Raw genomic sequence first — 15,542 nt, forward strand, 5'->3', positions numbered from 1 at the left:
GGTTCTTGTTAACTTTTTTCTTTGCACATAACGTAAATAGCCTACAATGAGTATACAGCTTTTACAGAATGAATTATATACTCACCGCAGGTACAGTATCGTAGAGGACTTTCGGATGAGATTCTCCTAGCTTTTTAGTTTCTCTGTCCCAACGTGCTCCATCCAAAAACAGACCGTGGACATAAACACCTGAATTGGTGATATATGAGAACATCATCTAATACTTTAGTTTTCTAGGTGAAAGCAGCAGCCAGTGCAGCATGCTTTGCTGTCAGCTGTTAGTGTCAATTTTAGTGTTCAAAATGGCAATCAAATACTTAATTTTTTACACAGTCTTTATTATATACCACATTAAAATATACACATTGGAATAATTAAATGTCTGTGACATTTTCGAAAGTTACATTGTCTAGCAATGTGTGCAGTCTTCAACACATATTGAGAGGGGGGACAATTAAACAAAAAAAGGTACAGGACATTATTTTCACATGGGTCATTACTAACTTCTCTGTGTATAATGCATTATAGAGAACTTGAATTAGTTTTTCTTGAGATTTAATCAGGTCTCAAAAAAGCTTTCAGAAGTTAAACTTAATGGCTTCACTGCTTGTTTCAAATTGTAAGCTATTTACGCCTGGAAATTTAATGTTGGGTTGTTCTTACTTGTTTTTTAATTTTTAAACAAAAAAATTATATTAATATGTGATGTAGCATATGAAAATCTCTGTTGTGGGAAGTTGGTGAAAAGTGGGAAGTGGTAAAAAATAGCCTCTGCTGTTGATATTTAAACCCTCCAGGCAAAAACATAGTGCTCTAATGCCTTCTGCAGTATTTTGTCTCTTCACTTATTTCATGCATTTCACGTGGGGGGCAGTGCCTTCATGTACATATGTTAATTGATTTAACGAACTAGACTTGTTAACGTGTGCTTAACTATTGAGTCGGCAGAGTAATGTTAACTAACAATCGCATGTAATTACCGTCCTCAGGCGCAGCATCATATTCCTTATCTTCCAGCACTTCATAGTCAAATGACAGCAGGTCTATGGGAATAGTGTACTTTCTGGCGTAGTTCTGCTGGGCGCCTGTTAGGAACGCTTGGGTGAAGAAGAATCCTGAAATCCAGAAGACAGGTGGCATTCCATTTTCATACCACATCTGCAACAGCAAATGAGAGATGAGGGAGTGGGGAAGTGTCTGTTTTTTGTATTATTTAGAAAGCAACTTGAGTAATATTAGCCAAAGAAGTTTCTTCTTTTGTGTAGCCATGGGTGAATTTTCTGTTTCATAAAACATTGGTATGTTTTGCCCTGCTCAGCAGGAACTACAATGTTGTGGTTTTTTTAAAATCAACACTGTTTTTCTCCTAGAGCCAGCAGTAAGTAGAAAATAACTGTTTTAAGTACAACAAGAACTCATGCTAAGGCATATGTTAAGTGTTTGTGGTGTAATAGTCTTATTAGATGATGAATGTCGGTGATCTTCAGTTGACAGAGGTCACTAAGCCACAGAAAGGTGCTGAGTGTGGAGTTTTCTTTTTTATTAAAGGTTCGCATGGGGGATTAGTAATTTTACAGGTGAAGGGCCCCTCTCCTGGTCCTTATCTTCATGCAAAATTGTTACACTGAAAGCTATTGTTTCAATATAATACAAAACAACACACAGTGGAGAAGGAATTGGTTGAAACACAGCAGACAGGATGGTGACTGATTAAAGGCTCTGTGCTGTAGGAGGGAGGTAATGAGCAGTGATCCATAGATTTTTTCTTTTGGGAATGGGACTCTTTAGGATCTTTTACAAATGACATAAACGATGGAACATTTTATGCCACTTATACACTGTACATCACTTGTGTTAGTTTACACGGATGCCACCTGACATCAAATTAAAAAGAGTGTTTAAGAGCTGTTAATAAAGGTTGCATGCATACCTGTAGGAACTTCAGTCTACTCAGGAAGTCATTCACATAGCTGCCCAGCGGCTTGAGGCTTGGGTAGGACTTATTCATCCAGAGTGCTGGAATTTTACCTTTCAAAATGCTGCTTACTACTTCTTCCAGTTCAGACGACATGACTACTAGCCCCTAAAACAAAGGGAAGAATGAAAGGAGGGAAAAGGATGATGATGACAGAATTCAGGTGGAGGGAAGGGGGAAAAGAAGTTGGGAGTGTGGGAGGGAGGGGAAGGGGGAAAGGAGGGAGCACGGGAAGGAATAGAAGGCAGGAAGGAAGGGGGGGAAGAAATGGAGGGAGAGTGGGAAGGAAGGGGAGCATGAAGGAGGGAGTGTGGAAGGTAAGGGGGGGACAACGGGAGAGAAGGGGGTGCAGGAAAAAGGGACTGTGGGAGGGAAGATGGGAGGAAAGGGGGGAAGGAAGGCGGTAGCGTGGGAAGAAAGAGGGGGCAGAAAGGGGGCATAGAAAAAGACAGTAATGAGGAAAGTAAGGTGGCAGGTGGGAGAAAAGAGTGGGGCGCAAGGAAGGTGGGGGATAGGAAGCATGGAGAGTGGGAAGGCAGGTGGGAGGGAAACAACGGATGGTGGGGAGGAGTGAGAAACGTGATGGTGTGAGGGAGACAAGGAAGACAATAGGGAGTGTAGGAACGTGGGAAAAAATAGAAGGGGGAGATTATGAGTGGGAAAGAGAGACTGTGGATGACTGTGATGTGTGAATGCATATCGGGAAGGAGGGAGGGAGGGAGGAAAGGAGGGGAGGGAAGGAAGGAGATAGTCCCACACTTTTATTGCTTTCTGTATATTTTCACAGGATCCACGTATAGTTTCAAGTAGCTTGTTGAACCGGCCCATTTCTTGGACTAGCACCGTGTTCATACTCTGCACATATGTGGTGGGATACTTCCTCATGGCCGCTTCGATGTCAAAGTCAGCAGGAAGTTTACCGAGTATGTCCCCTGTCACTTCTTGAATCATGTCATCTTCCGTTTTCGCACCGCCCCCTGCTGTCCGAGACTGAATACCAAAACGCAATAAAGGAATATAAGTTCATTTTATTCAGTGACACCTGCTTACAATCAGTATCATATTTCAGCACCTTTTCATACCTGAGTCAGAAGAATGTTGTCAAATAACAGCTGTGTTTCTGCTTGGTCCTTGGTAATATCCGCATTTGCGTTCATTCCAAATATCTCTGGCAAAGGATTCAGTGGGAGCGTCTTTGTATATTCAATATAGCTTTGGTGCTGCAAGAAATAAAATAGGCCGTTATGCTGGAAAATCAAAAGTGGACAAACAGCCAACATCAGACCATGTGCTGTACATCAAAGATACTGAGAACTCTCCTTGTGCACCCTACATAAACTAATATAAATATAAACAAGCACACATATACACAAGCAGACTGCAGCTATCAAATTCCTTCAGCCCGTTCTTCCCTTGAAATCACAATTGCCCATATTGAAATTAGTCTTTACATTTTTGGGACAGCGATTGGAAAAGACACTGGACTCATTTCTAAGTCCACCATCAGCTTACAGAGCTGCCCCTTTAAGCGCAAACTGCCAACTCTTGATGTTACTCACCTGTGATATACTGATTGATTGCTTGGTTCTTCCTACCACCAGAGCCAATGAACAACTCCTTATGCCTATTTTATAATGCTTTGAACTTGAGCCAGGAGGTTTATTTCATACTTATATAAATATATAGATATATATATACACATATATAGATATAAACATATAAAATCATATATATCTGTACACACACATACATGTGTATTTATGTGTGTACATATGTTTGTGTGTATATTTATGTATATATCTATATATGTACTCACACAAAAATATATACGTGTGTCTGAGTATATATACACATATACACATCTATCTACAGATTATGTATGGATATACACATATATATCTATATACACACACACATATATATACACAAATATATATGTCTGTGTGTGTGTGTGTGAGAGTGCATGTGTTAAAAGGAAGCTGTAATTCCACTGCTTCCAGATACTCACGTCTCCGTCAGGAGGAACGAAGTACAGGCCGCTTGAATCAAATTTATAATCTGGGTTTGTGATGATTTCGGATGAAAAGAACGTGTTCAGAACGCTGCGGAGTGTACGACGATCCCAGTCATCGGTAACTCTGCCACCGTAGTTACATTCCCCGGTCATATAGCGAAGGGCATCGTACGGTACCTCCTAGAGGAAAGGAAAAAAAAACATTTGAGCCACAGCCTAACACTTATGCTGACAGACACGTTAATATTGTTGCAATCTCATTCAAAATCATCCAAAATTCTTGAGGAAAACTTTACATTCTGTGATGTACCACTTACAGTTCCTAAGTGCAATTAGACTTCCACTGCTTGGTGGCAGGCCCTTACTGAACCACTGCCAAGGGAACACTGCCATGCTGTATGTGCTCACCGCTCTAGGTGGTGAGTGAGAAGCACGCTCGGGGCTCGGGGATGCTGCTGTACCTCGTACTGGTTGAGGAAGATGTGCAGCTGCTGAACGCTGATGCGCAGATCCGTCTCATTGAACTCATATGGGATATTCCAACCCAGTGGCCCAAACTTCCGTCTCTCTTGCACCAGCGCATGGAAGAAGCACAAGCCGTACAGCAGTATCTTAAACTCAGCCTTAAAGACAAATACAAATACATCACTTATTAATATATGCTTTTAAGAGTTTCATTTCTCCTTAAGCCCTGTGCACAGCAGCGCGCCCTCTCTGACTCAAACCCAGCAGCTCCTGCACCGCCAACGTACTGTTTGTGATTCCTGGTCAGTTCTTATTTTTCTTCTGGCATACAACAGCCATGGGCAGAAATTCCTCACAATGTCTAACACTTTGCTTTGCAAATATTCTTTTAAATCACATAGTATTTTTATTTTTAATGCTAGCCACCTGCGTGTGACTGAGATACATGCCTACATGCCATTTGGTCAACTCTAATACCTTTGAACTTTTTCTTTTTTTTTTTTTTTTTTACACTGTTGGATTACAAAATGCTGTTCAGAACATGTTTTTTCGCATTAAAGATTTCAGGCCTTTAACGAAAACTGCACTTAGGAAGCTTGGCTTTTGTTTGTTCCAATCACAAACATTTTAGCCCAGTCTAAGATCTCATTTAAAAGAACTATGCTATTGCATAAGAAAGCCAGATCATTTTCACTCATATAAGCTTATATACACAAATCAAATCCTGAAAACAAAGACTTCTAAGTCTTAATAAACGTACTAAGCATTTACTTAAGAATTCAATAAATTACATTGGCCCTCACAAACCAACAGAACGACAGATTATTTTATGCTTGGGCTAAGAGCTGTGCTACAACAAACTTGCAGACGCACAATGCCAAATAGCATGCTTTTTACTATCTTTCTTCAAGCGGCATATTATTAACACTGAAGTAACTGTTAAACTACCTCTGAAAAAGTCGGAGACAATCAGTAAAATAAAATTTATGTTAACTCTGCTGCTGCAAATAATCAAAAGCAATTCAATTGCAGTGCAGGACAAGTATTTAAAATGGTTCACTTTTTCCCCAGAGCTCACATACACGGTCCTGGTCTACTTTAAGTGCTTCCCATAATAACACCACCACCGCATCACTAACCATTTTCTTGCAGCTGTTGAAAAACTCAGGGTCGGATATCGGATCCATCAGGTACGAACGAATTATATTGGCCCGTAAACCCTTCGGTGCTTCGTTGGTCATTTTCACTCCGTTCTGAAGTACGGACACCGGAAACGTGGGAGACGGGTAACTGGTGAGCCAGATTCTAAAATCCGGATGCGTTGTGTCAGGGTTAAGCTCCTAAAATAGACATAGGGGAAAAAAAAAAAAAAAGAAATGTAAGTAAGAAATGAGTAAGAAATGATGGACTACTACACATCCCCGCTGTTAATACCCAAGCAACTTGTTCTTGAGTAAGAAAACGTTCCAGTACCATGTTTAATTTCTTAAATTAACTGCAAGTGATCGTGGTAAAACAACTTTTCTTTCACTTAACATTACAGTAGATTTATTAAAAGCTTGAGACTTTTAAGCTATCATTTTATTCTGCACCTCAACGCCAACAGAAGGCATGCTTTTCACATTTACTGTCGTATAGCTCTTCTCAGAACCCCTATAATAACAGTATCTATGCATCAAAAATGAATTACGCATATAGGCAAGGGTTAAGTGTGAAATGTATTCTAGTACTTCTTTGCAAACCTATAGCCATTCACAGGTAAAATTCTTTAGCATAATGCTTTTCTGCACCAAAGAAAGCTCCAGGCCTACGGAGGCTGTCAATTTACCCTTCAAAAGACAGGCCATGCCTGCGGTAATTGCAGGCACTTCTGAGTGCAGCAGACAGAATGAAAAGGAATCAATGTGGTGATTCTAGGTCATTAACAGGTTACTTATATGTACCTCACAGACTTTTTCCAGCGTCGGCATCCACGAGCTTGCCAGGTGACAGTTCTGCAGAACTATCCACGCTCCTTCCTTTACTGCCTTCTCTATCATTTTCATGGCTATTGGGCCTTGGCCTTGACCGAGCGACAGAGAACTAAGCTTCGAGTCGCTGTATCCCTGTATAAAAAAAAACAGCAAAAAACCACATACTAATTGTGAGCTGTAAATGACACCTAAGATTCTCAGTTAAGTCATCTATACTTATTAGGGAAAAAAAAAAAAAAAAAAAAGGTGTATTAGATTAGGAAAAGCCCCTTTTTTAATTTAATTCCTTACATTGAAAGTTTAAACCGGCATCTTTTATTTTCTCCCCATCCCAGTTTTCAGATTACACAAGTTAATTATATACATCAGGACATAGCAGCATTATAAAATGCACCAAAGTCTTTAACATAGAAATACTTGCAAACACCACCAAAATGCTTCCCAAAAACAATCTGCCAATGTTGCTTCATGTTCTTTCTTAAGGAGAACCCTGAGAAAAGTTTCAGTTTGTTTTTAGGCACCTGAGAACAAGTTTCTGAGCCTACTTTGGCATTTCGCTTTTTACTTAAATAGCTATTTGTAGAAACATGCAAACGCATGCATAAAAAAACATCGCCTATCTTAAAAATAGCCGGAGATATTACAATACCTGATCATCAGCAAACTTTACGAGTGCTGCCATGGGGTCGGCTCCAGGAGAAAGTACAAATATCAGTGGTGCGCAAGAGTGGCTGTCTGAAAATGCTCTCGACAAATCAAATGGAGGTGGCTCAATAAATTGACGGCCCTGGTTGTGAACGATGAACTCCTGCACTGCTGGTATAACCTCAATAAAGAAAAAATGCTATTTCAACATCCTATTCAGATGTAAGCTTTGGTAGGTTGCTTTGAACAATTAAACACAAATAATGAGAAAAATACAGCCCCCCCAAAAAAAATTAAGTGGCAATTCAGCTCCAGCAAAACAATCACACATGCGCGAAGTCAAACTGTAATAGGATTAAACTGAGGACATGCACTGAGATGGCTAAATTAAGAAGTGACCAGAGATATAATTTCCATCCTGTATCTAAACAGACTGACGCATTGGTATAAGAAGCTAGAATTCTTCCTGCCTGCACTCCATTTGTATTAAGATCATAAATTCAGTACTTGTAACTAATAATTCAGTTCCATTTTAAAGCAATAGTATCTTGACTAAATAAATTGTTGCATACAACAATATTTTACACTTTGGTATTTTAATATACTACTGATATTAAGCAGGCACAGCACCAAAAATTACAATTAATAAGAAAACAATATAAAACTTTGAACCCATAAAGAAATACAGATTGATTTCTCTTTTGTATCACCACCTGTTTTTGTATGCATCTTAACTAGAACACCTTAAAATGAATGCTAAATATTACATAAATATTTTCTCACTATCAAAAACTTCCAAAAGTACCCACAAACACAATATAACATTTTGATAACCAAATGTGAAATTCAAGAAACACTACGCTTTCCAAAAGCACCAGCATCAATTCAACCATTTTCATCACAAACAACACATGTTTAACAGCTTAGAAACAAACAATATGAAACGCTGCTATATTTCTATAAGCTTTTTACTTACATTTCTAACACTGCAACAACAGACACAGTAGTTTTCATAACTTATAAATATCATTTCTATCATTTAGTAAAGACATAATGTGAAAAATTACATACCTAAAAGAAGAAAAACAACAGTAGGAACAACTCTCAATCATCACACTGCTACTCTCAGACCTGTTCTCAGCTAATAAAAGCCCATCCTGCTTTACAGGTGCAATGTGTTACCAATTAGTAAAGTACCTTAAATTGAAGAGTGAGAAAGCAGGAGGCTCTGAGTTAGATTGCTAACAGTCTGTATAGATGGAGGTGCTTCTGAAAGAGCTCCTCTCTTCTTCAAAGCTTTTGAGTGATTTTAAAGAAATGTATGACTATGAAAAGCGCTTACAAACCTTCAACAACTGGCCTTTTGTGAAGAACTGCAAGTGCACTCCAGAGAATGTAAGTGTGGTAAGGGATGCTTTGTCTGCATTCTGTATTTGGTATATTGTGACTGAATGCAACATCTTTTATGTTACTATGTTTGATAAAAGTTGTAAGTCTCTGTTTGATTAACATTGAAACTGAATGTTTTGACTTTCCTCTGTTCTGAGATACTACAGCAGAAAAAAGAGACCATATTTCTGTTTCGGTAAGTATTTCCAACATCTGTGCAAAATCTCAGCTAAGCCAAGCTAAAAGACTTATCAAAGATGCGGGGCTTGATAATTAAAACTAACACTGTTTTGTTTCTTACCAGGTGAAATTCTAAACTGGCAAGAAAATGTAGTACTTAGCTCACGTGGTTTATATGTAAAGGTTTTCTTAAGGTGTGTTTTTTATCTGCGGGGAATGGGGGAGAGGGATGGAAATAAGGAAGGAGAAAAAGTACACCTGGTTGCAGCAGATTTTGTGACCTGCTAATGGAATGCTTGTGTAGGTATGCTAGCCTGTCAGGGAAACAGCAACGGTACTCCACTAGTCTAACAAACATAACAACTATGCGGGAACCTGCTTGTTAGATCAGATCCTGCCTTGTTCTTTTACTAGGTGATCTTCCTGCTTGCGGTTCTCACGCCTGAAACTTGTTGGTTTTTTGTTTGTTTTTTTTTTTTTGGCTTGTTCTGCACTAATAAATGCAGTGGGGAAAGATGTTACCCTAAGTTCTCTGGAATGGTTTGATGTGAGCGTGAGCTGTGTGACAGAGTTCTCAACTTCTGAACTATCTTGCAGATGGCGAAGGCGGGCTTTGTCCACTGTCCCAGTGCCAATGAACCGGATGTAGCCAAATGTTTCTTTTGCTTGATAGAACTGGAGGGCTGGGAACCAAATGATGACCCATGGTAAGCACAGGTGTAACATCATTATTTCTCTAAATTTCCTTGACAGCGTACCATTATGTTTTACTAGCGTTTCACTAAACTGAAGTCTAGTGAAAGCTTATCGTACCATATTCCTTCAAATGCTTGCTAATTTAACAATGAGACCTGTCCAGTTTCTCCTCTCTCCAAGGCTAAATTTCCTGGTTTTAATACCTGTTCTCGTTCCGGGCTTACGCTGCAGGGAGGAACATGCCAAACGTCGCAGCTGTGGCTTTTTATCTCTCCCTAAGAGCTTTGATGAGCTGACAATGGAGGAGTACTACATGCTGGAGATGACTAGGCTAAGAACCTTCCTTGTAAGTGTTAACAAAGAAATCTTAAAAAACCAAGTTAGACTGTGTAAAATTAATATGAAAAAAGAAAAAATTTCTTTCTTAAGATGGTTGAATGCTTAGAAAGGAATGATGGTGTAATGGTAACTCTGGATTAACTCTGAAGCCATAACTAATAAGCATTACTGGCTAAGAAACAGGCATTTCTCTTCTTTTCAAAAGCTAGTCTATTTTCTACCTTCTGAAAGAAAACTTAGTTCCATTACTATTGTTTGTCCAAAAACTTGTTAGGGTAGAAAAACTACCTTGGGCGTGATAATAGTTCATGAAAACTACAGTAAGTGGCTCTATCATCTCCTTAGAAGGGAAGAATACTGCATGTGCTGAAACAAAGCTCAGTCAGACTGCTGCTTTTAGTCTGTAGCTTTCCACAAAATACCGGACAAATTGCATCGTCAGACTTTAAAGCCTATTTCAAACAATTTCCAATTCTCAAGTTCTGATCTTCCCTATGGTATTTGTGCAGGTCTTACTGTAGATATGTAACACAAACATGTATAACTGAGCTGTTTTAGTTAATGGTTTTTGATATATGAGCTCTTAATTCTATGGATGACAACAGAGAACGAAGTGAGATGAACTCCCTGATGGGGCATGCTTACTGTGCCTCTTATTGTTCATCTAACTTCCTCATGGCTTTTCATAATACAGCTTAATCTTACTGTTGTCCAATTTTAAAAACGTACCTGGTGACTGTCAAGATATCATCAATGACACTCAAATAATAAAAATAGGAGCAGTCTGCTTTACTGAGAGCAGTCTGTTATCTCAAAAGGTGGAATAAGTGTAAAAAAGAAATTACCTAAATATACCTTAACTAAAACTAATATTAAAACACTCTCCCCTATGCAATTTCAAGCATAGCTAAATGATGGGCTTGCAACTTAAAAGTATGCTAAATATAACTGAAAATGATCGCTGAACGGAACTCCTCCGGTGAGGCTGGCGGAAGAATTTCCAAATCAAACTGTCATATGCATCTGAAGCACCTGACAAACTGGTGCGTGCTGTTCAGACAGTTGTATTGGTGATTAAAAAGCATACTTCTAAGCTAGAATTAATAGTGGATAACGGAGTTCCTGATGATTTCAGTTCTGAACCCATCTGAATTGTGCAGTTAAATTAACTGTCTGAAAATCTCTATCTACAGTGCAAAACCGGCAGAAGCGTCATCAGCTCCTTTGAAGAAGAAGTTGCTGCTACTAGGAAACGTCTCGTGGATAACTTTGTCTCCAAACATCAATACACACCTCAGCTACCAGCACCTATCCAAGCTGATCCGGCTTGCCGACCTTCTGAAAGTTCCTATGACCGGTCCGAACAAGCCCAGAAGTAATGTCTGACTGATGTTTTTTTCCTCTAATTTATACGGTAAAACTATTTTAATTAACATGCAAATAGTAATTTTAAGTTGAACGGCTGTTAGAGGACGCGTAGAGATGTTTTTAACAGGCTCTCTAGAGCAAAAGCAGTAACCTTTTCTACTTTTCAGAAAATGCTTTATCATGGCTAGGTGCAGTCGTGCGCCAGTCCCAGTAAACCGTGACTATATAAGAAATATGTAAGCAAATATTTGTATCTTGCTTGTAGTAGACTGACTTATTGGAATAAAGATAAACAATGGCGTGTACCTGTTGTCATGTATGCCTTATTCGAGCCTCTGAGCTAGACGCTCAGAATAGTCCTGAGTAGAAGTATTTCTCATAGAACAAAATGAATCTGGGTGTCTGCAGTAATTACTACGTAACGATCTACTCTACTGTAAAATTATCTTCCTAAACCAGTCTAATTGACTACGGATAATGACTGTTAAAAAAAAAAAAAAAAAAAAATTACGCAAGCCAAATGGTCAGGCATAATAAAAAAGCAGTCACTAGGTTTATAAGACAACCTTGAGCTATAAATTTTCAGGAGATTATAGGGTATGCGCTGAAATGTAACAGAAGCTCGAGCCCCATCTTTCTGTATTAAGTAATCTGTCCGTTACACTTGCAGTTTTGTGGGAGGAGTCCAGAATAACCTAAGGTGTATTCCATGCTGTATTGTCACATTTGGCCATAAAAGCTAGAAGGAAAAGATGGTATGTTTGGAACGATGGTGTTTGTCTTACCTGCTGAACAGACTAGATCAGTGTGAACTTTGACAGTCTTACCATTCCAGTTCTTGGAAATTATTTTTTGTCTCTAAAATACACGTCATTGTTGTTTTAATAAGGCACGTACCTTGTCAGGTCTTAAACAGCGAATAACAAGCATCCTTTGGAATTCTCCCAACTTTTCTTGCCACTCTGTGGGAAAATCTTCGTGCTGAGGATTCTAAAAACACAGATAATTCAGGGGTTTTTTTTGGTTTTGTTTTTTTTGGGTTTTTTTTTGTTTGTTTGTTTTTAGTGCATTTGTGAATTACCATTTATCTTAACTTGATATATCAATTGATAACATACTTTTCATTTATCTGCAGGAATGAGACGGTTTTGTTTTTTTTTTCAGTTATTACTTGTTGTTTTTTTTGTTTGTTTGCTTCCAAGAAAAAGCAATACACAAAGGGGGAAAAAAACACAATTTCTGGGTGGAACTGAACATAAAAAGCAAAGGTAAGACCAAGTATGCCCTGGAACTTCCTCTGTAAGTGGCTTATGAATACTGTAGCTATGTTACAGCAGTTTTTGGACTAACAGCAATAAGCATATGGGGGCTTAAGTTCATACGCAAAACTGCTCTTTGGTTGTGTGTTACTGGTTATAAACTGTATGAGTGAAAAAGATGGCCTCTAGCTTCTATTGGAGAAAGAATGCTTTCTGAGACCCACTAACTAGCACTTTTTAACATGTATTCACAGGCAAATATTATGGCTGGAGCCAGATACCAAAAGAACATGCTTTTATCATCAGGAGGCCTAAGCACCCCTCCCAGATCACAACGGTGACAGACCGAGCCGTTCCTTTCCGTAAACCATTCAGCCTTCAGTAAAGGTCCTCATCATGGCGTTCTCGATTTCTCAATTGCTTTAAAATATCAGGTAACCGATGACCTGACTGTGTAGGTCTTAATTTTTGAATGATACTTAAGTGAAGAAATTTGTTTATTTCCGTTTGGCTCTTTGAAAGCAGATAGCTGTCAATAAACAGACCCTGATTATTATCTCCTGAAAGTCAGCACCTTTACTTTATAAAGACATAACCTCAGAGTAGGTAATAATGTAGTCTCTTCACCCTTTGTTTCAAAGGCTGTAAGTTCTCTGTTAAGTTTCCCAATGACTAGTGCTGTAAGATGAACTAAAACTCTCAACTTAATGTATATATCAAGTAAAAGCAGAAGGGAAGCTTTGTTTCTGCTGTTTGCATGTTACCTGTGATCTGGACAATCCAAGGAGGTATAATCTGCTTAATTTCTCATGACCGTATGATAAATTTCAAGGAACTTTCCCCTCAAAAGCCCTTAGTTTTCCTCTCTACATCCATCAAGTACCTTTGTTAGAGAAAGGCTTTCTAAATCATTGAAGGAGATAAAAAGCAGCCTTTTTACAAAGAGTATTACAGGCCACTGGCTATTTAGCTGCATGTTAATATTTTCTCCTCATTTAAGGAATGGCTTTGCTGGACTAGCGTAAATGGCAGCTGTGGTTCCAGCGTATGAAGTGGTTATGGCCAGGCACAGTGCTATTGGAAAAGAGCAGTTTTTAAAACTGTTTGATCAGGAATTGCGTGTACCGTGAGCGCTCGGTGTATCACGAAGCGGTATGATAAAAACAAAAGCCAAGAAAAGTTGACAGTAAGACAAATTGAGTGCAATTCATCTGCATGGTTTAGATTATAAGCAAACAGTAGTGAAAACATATAAAGAAATCATTCACACTTATATGTTTCTCTGGAATAGAACACAGGTCTCTCAAGTCCCATTTGAGTATATCTACGAAGTAATGGTTGTTTGTGTTGCTGATTTTTAAGTTTACCCAGGAAAGCTGAACACCTACTTAACGGTATGAAAAGGCATCCTCGAAGCACGGTGAACAAATGTATAGACTGTTAAAGCAACAGTGGCCGACTTCAATTTAGCACATTTCACTTTTGCCTTATTCCCACAGGTTTTGCTGTCTTCTACTCCATCCCAAATAAATCAACTCCTGCAATTTGGTAACTGCCTGACAAACTGGCAATTATCTGCCACTCCGCACCATTTGCATAAATATGTACTTTAGTATATGCAGGAACATACCCTGTAAAATGACTATGTTTTATTTTTTCTGAGTAAACATATTTCCTATCTTAATTGGCTCATGAAAGCAAGCGATCAGGAATGTTAACTTACCATGCTGTCGTACACCTTTTTCCATTCATCTTTATGTTGTTCAAAATCCTTACGAAAGTTTGTGAAACACGGTAAGTCTTCTAGCCGACAAATTTCATCCCAGGATTGTGGAGGAAGCCAGGTGCATGGATTAGGGAAGGGATTGTCCAAGCCTATACCGCCAGTCAACAGGAATTTCCACTCATCCTCATTGATCTGCAGAGAATAATACTGCTCTCAGAACTGAATGGATATAATCCAATATTTTAACATGTTCTACAGGAAATCACTATGCTTGTCTAATTTCTTAGACTAATAGAAAAACAATGCTATCCCAAAGCATTTATTGTCTGATTTTACATACGATTGAATTTGAAAAACTGTGTAACTTAAGATATAAGGTCATTTTACAATGATTTTCATCTGCATTCCTGAGTTGGAGGAACGAGCAGTTCTAGATAAAGCTCTCTATTAAATTAATTCTTAATTCTGAACATTTTGATGTGGAAAAAGTGAATAAAACAGAACCCATAAGGAAAACATTTCAGGGAATGATGCAGTTTGAAACTGTTTTACTGTAATGCTAGTCCAAATATGAAAAACAACTATCAGTCCACTGCATGTCTCATTCCTTTATCTCAAAACTGCGATGGCTTGTATTTTGTACGTACTAGTCATTTGTTACTGTCAGCTCTCAAAGGTATTTGTTTACATGCTTCCAAGAGACTCTGAAACCACTGAGCAGTTTTAAGTATTGCTTTGCAGTTAATGAGGTTAAACCAAGTATATTTCATTGTGAATTGAAAACATTTTAAAAAGTGAAAAGGAAAGAAAAAAATCCTAGGAAAGATAAACTTTGTAAAGAATTTTTATAAACTAACAAAATTCATGTTTTCTTCTCAGGAATTTTTTGTAAAAATTAGAAACGTTTAATGCTTCATTTGAAAAATGAGTCATTTCTTAAATAACCTCTTACAATTCATTTTTTTACTTTTAGAATTCACAATACATTTATATATTGTATAATTTTGTGCAACATTAACCCTAAGAATAATGTAGGGAGGACTTAGGTTTAAGTAATATCTAGAAAAACTATTATCATCTAATGCAGTTTTGCCACCGGTTTGCTGCAAGTTTATTTTATTCAAGAGACTCTTTTCCAGTTATTCTAATTGCTTATTAAAATCAAACAAAATGGCTGATTAAATATTATTAGTATTTATAAAGCTATTTTCCTATTTTATCCTGAAAATTCTTAAGGCCGGTCGTTTAAAAGTATGGTTTAATATATATCAGACTCAACTCCACGTTATTTTTAATTCCTTACCATTTTCTCATGTTTCAGGAGATTCACAGTTAAGCAAAAAGAGAAGAGCAGCTTGTCCTTTTCAAACAGTGAGCGACAGATATTTACGTAAAGTGAGTAAGTGAAATGATCCTTGAGAATCTTCAATCTAGAGGTGTCAGGAAAAGAACAAACTTCTGTTAATATCACGCTTAAAATCTGTGCATTTTTTACATCTATTAGAAATAAATT

At 38.1% G+C, this 15,542-nt stretch overlaps 2 protein-coding genes across 7 annotated transcripts in view; one reads left to right on the forward strand and one right to left on the reverse strand.

The window, feature by feature from the left end:
• The window catches only part of DNAH7 (dynein axonemal heavy chain 7), an 86,237-nt gene that overhangs the window by 496 nt on the left and 70,199 nt on the right, over positions 1-15,542 (reverse strand). For all 6 annotated transcript variants that reach the window (XM_015867666.3, XM_015867665.3, XM_085552830.1 and 3 more), the window contains 13 exons: positions 15,333-15,459; positions 14,027-14,221; positions 11,942-12,034; positions 7,077-7,253; positions 6,398-6,559; positions 5,594-5,794; positions 4,451-4,612; positions 3,984-4,169; positions 3,058-3,195; positions 2,735-2,965; positions 1,931-2,083; positions 981-1,158; positions 86-189 (listed from right to left, as the gene is read on the reverse strand). In XM_015867666.3, the coding sequence (XP_015723152.2) occupies positions 86-189; positions 981-1,158; positions 1,931-2,083; positions 2,735-2,965; positions 3,058-3,195; positions 3,984-4,169; positions 4,451-4,612; positions 5,594-5,794; positions 6,398-6,559; positions 7,077-7,253; positions 11,942-12,034; positions 14,027-14,221; positions 15,333-15,459 (2,107 nt within the window). The remainder of the gene's footprint in view (positions 1-85; positions 190-980; positions 1,159-1,930; positions 2,084-2,734; positions 2,966-3,057; positions 3,196-3,983; positions 4,170-4,450; positions 4,613-5,593; positions 5,795-6,397; positions 6,560-7,076; positions 7,254-11,941; positions 12,035-14,026; positions 14,222-15,332; positions 15,460-15,542) is intronic.
• Positions 8,316-11,349, forward strand: LOC107316337 (baculoviral IAP repeat-containing protein 5.1-like). The gene is made up of 4 exons (XM_015867671.3): positions 8,316-8,467; positions 9,239-9,348; positions 9,569-9,683; positions 10,870-11,349. The coding sequence occupies exons 1-4, from the start codon at positions 8,330-8,332 to the stop codon at positions 11,053-11,055; spliced, it is 549 nt and encodes a 182-aa protein (XP_015723157.2). The 5' UTR covers positions 8,316-8,329; the 3' UTR covers positions 11,056-11,349.

Source organism: Coturnix japonica, chromosome 7 (assembly GCF_054131305.1).
Source record: "Coturnix japonica strain WE chromosome 7, WE-NBRP24, whole genome shotgun sequence".
NCBI classification, from domain to species: domain Eukaryota; kingdom Metazoa; phylum Chordata; class Aves; order Galliformes; family Phasianidae; genus Coturnix; species Coturnix japonica.

Excerpts from the sequence above, each read along its gene's own strand:
- LOC107316337 (XM_015867671.3), top strand. The coding sequence starts at position 8,330 with ATGGAGGTGCTTCTGAAAGAGCTCCTCTCTTCTTCAAAGCTTTTGAGT. Across the intron at positions 9,349-9,568 it reads GAACCAAATGATGACCCATG|GGAGGAACATGCCAAACGTC; the intron begins GTAAGCACAGGT and ends CTTACGCTGCAG. Across the intron at positions 9,684-10,869 it reads CTAGGCTAAGAACCTTCCTT|TGCAAAACCGGCAGAAGCGT; the intron begins GTAAGTGTTAAC and ends CTCTATCTACAG.